The sequence below is a fragment of the Gossypium raimondii genome, chromosome 6 (genome assembly GCF_025698545.1).
Source record: "Gossypium raimondii isolate GPD5lz chromosome 6, ASM2569854v1, whole genome shotgun sequence".
In the NCBI taxonomy this organism is placed as follows: domain Eukaryota; kingdom Viridiplantae; phylum Streptophyta; class Magnoliopsida; order Malvales; family Malvaceae; genus Gossypium; species Gossypium raimondii.
Genome location: NC_068570.1, coordinates 52,150,114 through 52,158,862, shown reverse-complemented (window position 1 = coordinate 52,158,862; position 8,749 = coordinate 52,150,114). Strand labels below are relative to the sequence as shown.

The following is an 8,749-nucleotide window of genomic DNA, read 5'->3' as shown; positions in this document are numbered from 1 at the left end:
TTAAAATTTTTATGTTAAATTCAGGTTTATTACAACATTATGTTTTATTATATGACTATCAAATACTTTTTTTTAATTTCATAATGTCACACCAACAAATTTAATAAAAGAATTTTAAGGTGGTATTAGCAATTGGATGTAAATTCTGAAACCTAAAGAGTATATGGACTAAACTTTTAAAAATAAAAGTAGAAAAATTAAATTCCAAATTTACAAAGAGTACAAGGACTTAAAGCACATTTTGACCTAATAAATTTTTTGAAATAGAAGACTTTAACTTAACAAGTTTAATAACTATAATTTAATTAGACTGAAATTTTAAAATTAAAAATATATATAAAAATAAAAATGACCAAATTAAAATGCATAGATTAAACCTATGTAAACAAAAACAAAATTGGACCCATGTCGCATTATCTAAATGTGTTAAAGCTCTTTTCGTGCATGACACGGATTTAGGTTATAAAAATATATTATAAAAGAAAAAATTAAGACACCAAATTAATACACAAGAAAAAGATTTCAATTCTCAAAATATTCATTTAGCTGTCTAGTAAAATAAAAGGTAAACTATACTTAAAAGATCATCACTAAATTATAGTAAATTTATATTTTAATGACTCAACTTTAAAAAGTTACAAAATGATCATTAAACTATTTGAATTTTTTTTTAATTCGGCTAGCTAGCTACAAACAATAATTTGATGACTAGTCTAGTGGATAAGATACTTAGGTCCAAGTCAAATTGACAGGCAGTGTCAAAGATAAGAGAAGAAAGTTGTTTAGATTTTAGTTCTCAGATTCGTGACATTTGAGAAAAAAACTAAGTTTTAGAAGATAAGGGGGACAAGAGCTCTTGATTGGTGCAGGTGATGCCAGCGGAGAAGTCCATGCAACAACGATATTAACAATCTAGTGACTTAAATGGAAACTTTTGATTAGTTCAGTGACCATTTTGTAACTTTTTGAAGTTAAGTGATCAAAAAGCTTACTAATAGTTTAGTGATCTTAAGTGTAGTTTACCCTAAAAATTGTATTGTAAAAGAAAAAAAGTTTAATGCACATTTTAGTCCCTGAAGTATATTGTTTTTCTGACTTTGATCCTTAAAGTTTTTTTGGCCCACTTCAGTCCCTAACGTTATCAAACGGTCCCAGTTTAGTCCTTTGGACATTAAAAACTAATGTTTGGGATATTTAGCTAATCATATGCCGCCATATGTCATACGCTGACGTCATCATCATCTGGAAAAACTTAATTTTTTTAAATGAAAAAAATCCAAAAAGTTATAAAAAATTCCAAAAACATATTTAAAAATTACAAAAATAATATAAAAATAAAAAATTTTACTGAAAATTTTAAAAATATATTAGAACTTTTAATATTTTTAAAATTTTATAAACCACATTTATTAGAGATTGAACATGATATCGTTGTCTCTTGAAATTTAACATTATTTTCATTATTTAAATAAATTAAAAAAAAACTTATCCGTTTATGACCTAAAAAGATCTACCAATGATAAATTTCATTTGATTGAATAATAAAACAATTATCGTAAGTGATATCCTTCCAAGAGGCAATGATCTTATGCTCTAGTAATGTGATTTATAAAATATTAGAATTTATAATATATTTAAAAAAACAGTAAATTTTAGTAAACTTTTATATATTCTTTTTGTAATTTTATAATTTGTTTAATATTATAATTTTTTAAATAACTAATTTTGTAATTTTTATAATCTTTTGTAGTTTAAAAAAGATTTAAAGTTTTTTTCTAGATAATAGCATCAAAGTGATGCCACATGCCACTTCATGGAGGATGCTATTCATATCCTTAGAGACTGTTCTTTTGCAAAGGAAATTTGGCATCAGATCAATCCTACTACCCAGCTTAGTAATTTTTCTTTGCTCCTATGGCTGATTGGCTTACCTCGAATTTGCAACTTCTTTCTTCCAACAAGCAGAGTGATTCTTCTTGGCCCTGCCTCTTTGGGATCATTCTTTGGTGCATTTGGAAGAATCCGAATTTGATTATTTTCCAAGGAAATGGCTTGAGTCCGAAGGATATTATAAGTGCTTCCTACAGTTGGGCAAAACATTTTCTCTTCACATATAATGAAGGGATGGATTTGCAGTCGAAGCAGTTTCCAATTCGTCAGAACTCAGGTATGTATGTAGTTCTTAATATTGATGGTGCTGTTCACTCTGTGTCCGGTCTTTCTGCGGCAGGCGGTGTGATATGCAACAACAAAGGGGAGTGGATCCTAGGCTATAATCGTTTTTTGGGGTAATGCTCCGCAGCGACTGCTGAGTTATGGGGTTTGCTGGATGGATTACTTATCGTTCAAAAACAAAGATATAATGAGGTCATCATTCGATCGGATAACCTCAAGAACATGATCTATACCAGTGAGAGCAAATCTGGTGGTTCAAAAAATGCACTAATTAAGAGGATACAACAAGTTCTGGCCTCGGAAAAAAGTTGGTCCTTGACTTATGTTCCCAGAGAGACCAATCGGGTTGCTGATGCTTTGGCTAAAATGGCCCTGTTGAGTGGTGACTCCTTGCGTATATTCGAGGTTTCCTCTATCAGGATTAAAGAATTTTGCAGGAAGATAATTTTGTTGATAATTTCCTCATGAATCATCCTATGTAATCGTTGTTTTTTTGTTTACCAAAAAAAAAGTGATGCCACATGATAGCATATAATTGGGTGGAGATTTTTTAATATAAAAAGATTAAATGGGAAACTTCTAATAATGTTAAGGATTAAATAAAAACATTAAGAATTTTAAATACTAAAGTGGGGAAAAGCAGTATATATAAGCCCGAGGAAAAAAATTAGAAAAGAAAAAGGGATTTCAAGTACCAAAATATTCATTTAGCGGTGTAATAAATAATAAATAAAATAAAATAAAAGTGAGCAGAGAGATGCTTCTAGAAGTGCTAACCAGAAAAGCAGATTTTATGATATAAAAAAAAAACTGTGGGTCGCGTCTTTACCTATAAAAGAGAGATAACCCTGGTGCTGTTGCCTTCTACTCGCTCCACTTGTCGACCCCACTCGCGCAATCCCAACCTAGGCGATTCTTTCCTTATTCTCCAAACAAGCAAACGACCCCCAAATCTTAGAGCCCCTCGAAACCCTCGTCTCTCTCTCAGAAATCCCTCTAAACCCCCCAAACCCACTGCAAGAAATGTCTAAGGTTCCCATGGATGTGGTCACCGATATCTTCCATCGCCTCCCCGTCAAGACTCTCCTGCGTTTCAGGTCCCTTTCTAAACCCTACTGCTCTCTCATAGACGACCCTGATTTCACCAATGCCCACCTCGATCGTTCCATCAAAACCAGATCCAATCTCAACATCATCCTCAAAGGTTTGCATCTCTATTCCGTGGAATTCGATGCTCTGGATAACGCCGTTCCCATCGACTACCCTTTGAGTAGTGGAGCTGGGACTGAAGCCTTTGGTTCCTGTAATGGAATCCTTGCATTCCGTCTCACCGATAAAAACCTCGCCTTGTATAATCCCTCCACGAGGCAGTTCCGTCGACTGCCTGTTTCCGAGATTGACCCCCCTCCAGGTGATTCTTGTAAATCTGGGTATATCTTTTATGGGTTCGGGCAGGATGTTAAAACCAATGATTACAAGGTCGTGAGGATGGTGCAGTTCAATAAAAGTGACGATGAGGATGATGAAGGTATATTTTACGACTACGAGGTTAAGGTTTATAGTTTAAAGAATGATTCTTGGAGGAAAATCACTAAGCTCCCTCCGTATCTTAGGTTTATGTTTCAATTTTTCTACCATCTATTGCATAGGCGAGGCTATGGTGTGCTTGCTGGTGGGGTTTTACATTGGGTGATGCCTCCACGAATTGAATTGGGACCGAGGAATAGGATTGTGGGTTTTGATCTTGGAAACGAGGAGTTCATTGAAGTGCCTCAACCTGAATGTGCCGATAAGAACTATCTGTTGGATGTGGCAGCCCTGGAAGGGCGCCTATGTGCTGTTTGTAATTATGACCAAGAGAAAATTGATGTTTGGACTATGAAGGAATATGGAGTAAAACAATCTTGGACTAAGTTGATTTCCATTCAAAGAACTAGAACCATTACCACACTAACGTTTTTAAAGCCATTAGCTTATTCCAAGCAGCTTGATAAGGTTTTGGTGGAGATTAATAGCCAAAAGTTTGCCTGGTATGATTTGCAAAAGAAGAAGATGCGAAGTGTGAAGATTGGTGGTAGTCCAGGTACATTTGGTGCAGAGGTTTATATAGGAAGCCTCATTCAAATAGAAGACCTTAAAAGATTGGAAATTGAGAAGCAAAATGAACAAGATGAACTGAAAAACAGAAATCGAAAGAAGAGGTACAAATGGTGAATTCCGACTTGTTTGAATCGTTCTTTGAAACATGTTAAGCATCCCGTCTGTATGTCATTTATCAACCTTGGTGCTTAATATTGGTTCCTTTTGTTCTTCCTTTTTTCAGGGATGATTTCCTTTCGAAAGGATTCAAATTGGTCTTATAATCAAAATCAAGAACATATACAAAATATGAGCAAAATGGGAAGGAAGCTTCATGGCTTATAAAGGTACCGGCTCAGTTTCCTTTATTTTTTTATTAAGGGGAAAGGGTAGGGTCTGTCCACGGAGTCGGATCACTCGAACTCGGATTGGTGTCAGCCCCTTGGTTGAGTAAACAAAAGTTATTCCTTCGTTTAAAATCCTCACTGATGGTGGGTTTTGTATTCTTTTTATTATTTCGGTTGACCTTTTATGTTTTTGGATAAGAAATTGACTTAATTTTTTATAACCATGTTTTAGACCGACCTTGAAGCTTTGTTCCTTCTTACTCTCACGGCGGATCTCTTAAAGGGTTGACTTTGAAGGTCAAATACAGTTGACTTATGAACTGGACTTACTACACTGCTTGACAAAAGCTTGGATACTTGTCTAACGTTAAATCATACTATGTTTTCAAACCCTACATCAACTTTTCTTTAAGAAGGGCAAGTTGGGTCCATGTATTAAACTTATGAAATGTTGATAGCTTTTATTATGCGAGACATTTAGGAAATTTCAACTTCATTTTGATCTGTTATTTAATTCCTGCATCTGAACTTGATGGGTTTATGTGTAAGCCAGAGCAGATTGAAAAAGAGTGCCAATCTGATCCATTTCAACAGTTGAGAAAGTGACCTTTGCTTCAAGCACAACCAGATGTCTTTTACCTCTTGCCTCTTGGGCTTAAACTCCGGAGTATCAGTGAATGACCAAGTTTGATGCTTTTCGGATTTAAATGATTGTGATATATAAGCATGTTTTGTTATACTGAATACTGGTAATGAGTGCTATAAATCCGAAAAATTTTGTATTTTAAATTTGAAGAAAGGAGTTTAATTTTCTTCTAAGATGCCGTGCAATAAATAAAATCTACAGGGATTGAATCTTCTTGAAGCTTAGGCAGACTGGTTCTCACCCCTCGTTGACTTTGTCTTGAATGCTAATGGCTTATAACCAGACTTTAGCATCTTCTCCACTTCCTCAAATTGCAGCCCTTTGGTTTCAGGTACGAACCAGTAGATGAAAACAAGTCCAATCACACAATAGCCAGCGAAGAGGAGGAATGTGCCAGAGGAACCCAGAGCTTTGGTTAGGGTTAAAAATGTGAGGCTAACAATAAGATTGCAGACCCAATTGAAAACTGCAGCTATCCCTCCACCGATTCCTCTGTATTTCAATGGGTAAATCTCAGAGTTAACAATCCATGGGACAGTTCCCATTCCAGGCGAGTAGGAAATGATGTACAGTCCTAGGAAGACAACAGCCAAAAACCCAAATTTGCTCGGGCAACCATCCTTGAACCAAGTACGATGTTGTCCATGACATAAGGTTTCTAGATCTGATGTCTTTGCCAAGCATGCTCCTGGAGAATACTAAATAAAGAGAAAAACAAATCAATCTGAATGTCACCGCCAATCGAGTTAAAATGCTTCACAATCGAGTTAAAATACTTACTTCATTTGCACCATTGGCACAAAAAGCACACTCCGCCTTCAAACAAGACATACAGTTCCATGATGTTGGATTAGAGGCGGAAAGGAAACTAGGACATGTAGCATTTGTAGCGAAATGGGTAGACTCGAGTTGGCTAATTTTGGGAGCATGACTGGCTGCTTGGAAGAACACAATCGATAAAATCACTAGGCAAGAAATGATACCAAACATTGAGACGATCATCATTCTCCTCCTCCCATATCTGTCGACGAAAGCCATACTAACAATGGAGCCAACAGCATTGAGCCCAGATGTGACGAGAGAAAGCGCCAATGCTGTCTTGTTTGAAGCAAATCCGGCAAACTGAACTATTGTCGGGCTGTAATACATAACGGTATTGATGCCCGAAAACTGCTGAGCAACTTGAACCGTCACCCCAGCATAGAGTCCCCTTCGCACAACAACATTGCTTAAAGCCCCTTTCATTTTTGCTATGAAATTATCCCCAATGGCTTGTTCATCAGCTTTCTCTGCTTCAACGGAGTTTCTAAGAGCAATCAATTCGGATTCGACTTCATTAGCAGGATAAATCTTCTCTAGGATGGACCTCGCCTCTTCTACTTTATTCTGTACATCAAGCCAGTAAAATTCATATCATTGTTGTAAACCATTATATGAATCGGAGAAAATATTCTAACCCGTCGGTAAAGCCATCTAGGAGACTCAGGGAGTGATAACATAAAAAAAAACTGAACCACAGCAGGCAGTCCGGCAACCCCGAGCATCCAACGCCAGGTTCCCGGAGCCTGTAAGCACAACAACGGTACTGATTGTGAGAATTTTATAAGTTAAAGCCTGAATTGTAGTGAATTATCATCACTTACATGAGTGAAGGCCAAATTGATTAGGTAAGACAGGAACTGTCCCCCTGTAATAAGCAAACCATTGGTGCTAACAAGTGCACCTCGGATTCTAGCAGGGGAAGCTTCAGAGATATAAAGAGGTGCAGTCATTGAAGCCATTCCAACTCCTAAGCCAACAAAAATTCTCCCAATAATGATCATCCATGGAGCTGGGGCCAGAGCCATGACTATGGCACCTACGAAAAAGAGAATATCGGCTACCAAAATCGACGGTTTTCTGCCGAAACTGTCGTTTATCCATCCTCCAAATGCAGCACCGAAAATGGCCCCTGCTACAGCCATACTCACGATCACTTCCTGTAACCAACCATAAACAAAATTAGAAGTGTTTTCTTCTAAAAAATTTCATATTAATAATTAACAGCTAAAATTATAAAAACAGGAGACCAAAATTATAACTTCACCTAAAAATTTTCGAAAACCAACAACGAAAACAGTGAAAAGGAAGGGGTCAAATTCTAAAACCTGTAGCCATGTTTTCTTTTCAACTTGTTGAAAATCCTCACGAATATAAAGCAGTGCACCAGAAATAACCCCTGCAATGAATCCCCACAAAGCACAATATTCGTCTCTATTAATATCGTGATCTTATTATCTTATTCCAGTCGGTTAAATCGGGAATCAAACCTTCTCCTGACACTGTTTTTCCCGATCAACAAGACTTGACTCAGAACCCATGATGTTATTATCATTACCTGTATCGTAACCAAAGAGAAGCCCACCAATCCCAGCCGAAAGTGAAAGGCGCATGATATAAGGAGTCTTCCATGTCGTTTTCCAGCACTGGCTGAACTTTGTTTTGTCGGGTTTCGCTATACCACCTTCCACCATTTTCCTCTCCGTTGAGTTAGAAATTAGAATTATAAAGAAAGGGTCCCAAAAGGATAAATACCAAATCGACGGTAGTGGTTTCCAAATCAAAGTGATATATCCTTACTAGATATTCTCTTTGCTGGAAGATAGGCTTTTCCTTTTCCTTCCTCTCAAATATGGGCAGCGGATGCATTAGCTAAAATGAACTTTACGAACGATGAAGATTTATGTCTACTCGATATTCTTTCTAAGGAGATATAAGTAATTTTAGAAGCGGATAGAGCGAGGGTAATTTGTCCCCGGATATTTCTTTGTAACTAATTTTAGAATTTGATCAATTACTAAGGAAGATTTAAGCAAGGAAATCAGGTTTTCTCTGATAAAAAGGTATCAGTTTCAGACCTTGTTTAGGGTTCATTTTACTTACTGATTTGGTCACTTGTACAACTTTCCAACGTACAAAGCGGTAGATAAAATCATATATTATATATTATATTTCTACCTGTAATTAAGCCATCATTATCTTATATTTAACCCAAAATTTAGGATGTATATGGTTATCTTTGTTGATTATCCCCATGGTTCCATCTAGCAAGTTCGCGGAATTGATCTTAGGCCCTGCCCGGTAGTTTAAATAAATGAATAAGCTTTGAGATTCTATTGTATAAAAAAATAATTTTTAGCATTTGATAACAAATATTTAGCTCGTACTATTTTGATTTTTTTATTTTAATCACTTAACTGTTAAACTTTAATATTTTGGGAAGGGTTTTTTAGAGATTGTTGTGCCCATTGATTATGTGGCTTTGCGACGAGGACTTGGAAGGGGTCAATCTTTAAAATTGAGGTAAGCGCTATTCTAAAAGAACGTAAGTTAGCATGGGGTTTTAGGCAATTGGAGGTAGAAAGTGAGAATGCTTTAGTGTGGAAATGTTATTACCTGGAGGCGCTGCAAACAGTGAAATGTCGGAGTTGTGTTTGGTACATTAGCTCCCGTGTCGTAACTG

At 36.2% G+C, this 8,749-nt stretch overlaps 2 protein-coding genes across 9 annotated transcripts; one reads left to right on the top strand and one right to left on the bottom strand.

Annotated features, from left to right (window-relative positions):
* The first annotated feature begins 3,033 nt into the window (after positions 1 to 3,033).
* On the top strand, positions 3,034 to 6,705 carry LOC105771704 (F-box protein CPR1). 6 transcript variants are annotated; one of them, XR_008196856.1, is made up of 3 exons: positions 3,034 to 4,376; positions 4,499 to 4,601; positions 5,579 to 6,705. XR_008196856.1 is itself a non-coding variant. In XM_052632526.1 (2 exons), the coding sequence occupies exons 1-2, from the start codon at positions 3,199 to 3,201 to the stop codon at positions 4,536 to 4,538; spliced, it is 1,218 nt and encodes a 405-aa protein (XP_052488486.1). In that variant the 5' UTR covers positions 3,034 to 3,198; the 3' UTR covers positions 4,539 to 5,097. The 6 variants fall into 6 exon arrangements, 1 of the variants encoding a protein (XP_052488486.1); XR_008196855.1 differs by lacking the exon at positions 5,579 to 6,705 and adding an exon at positions 5,160 to 5,420; XR_008196854.1 differs by lacking the exon at positions 5,579 to 6,705 and adding an exon at positions 5,155 to 5,420.
* Positions 5,355 to 7,961, bottom strand: LOC105771700 (inositol transporter 4). Of its 3 annotated transcripts, XM_012593105.2 has the most exons (6): positions 7,625 to 7,961; positions 7,395 to 7,465; positions 6,891 to 7,226; positions 6,705 to 6,812; positions 6,028 to 6,633; positions 5,355 to 5,945 (listed from the first exon to the last, which is right to left on the bottom strand). In XM_012593105.2, the coding sequence occupies exons 1-6, from the start codon at positions 7,758 to 7,760 to the stop codon at positions 5,469 to 5,471; spliced, it is 1,734 nt and encodes a 577-aa protein (XP_012448559.1). In that variant the 5' UTR covers positions 7,761 to 7,961; the 3' UTR covers positions 5,355 to 5,468. The 3 variants fall into 3 exon arrangements, with proteins under 3 accessions (XP_012448559.1, XP_052488484.1, XP_052488485.1); XM_052632524.1 differs by lacking the exon at positions 6,705 to 6,812; XM_052632525.1 differs by lacking the exon at positions 7,625 to 7,961 and having other exon boundaries at positions 7,334 to 7,456.
* Between the last annotated feature and the right edge of the window lie 788 nt (positions 7,962 to 8,749).

What these genes read in the sequence shown, in the direction of transcription:
- LOC105771704 (XM_052632526.1), top strand. Translation starts at nt 3,199, where the DNA reads ATGTCTAAGGTTCCCATGGATGTGGTCACCGATATCTTCCATCGCCTC. An exon ending in AACAGAAATCGAAAGAAGAG is followed by an intron (nt 4,377 to 4,498) that starts GTACAAATGGTG and finishes TCCTTTTTTCAG; the next exon opens with GGATGATTTCCTTTCGAAAG.
- LOC105771700 (XM_012593105.2), bottom strand. Translation starts at nt 7,760, where the DNA reads ATGGTGGAAGGTGGTATAGCGAAACCCGACAAAACAAAGTTCAGCCAG. An exon ending in TCAATTTGGCCTTCACTCAT is followed by an intron (nt 6,813 to 6,890) that starts GTAAGTGATGAT and finishes TTGTGCTTACAG; the next exon opens with GCTCCGGGAACCTGGCGTTG. An exon ending in GTGCCAATGGTGCAAATGAA is followed by an intron (nt 5,946 to 6,027) that starts GTAAGTATTTTA and finishes CTCTTTATTTAG; the next exon opens with TATTCTCCAGGAGCATGCTT.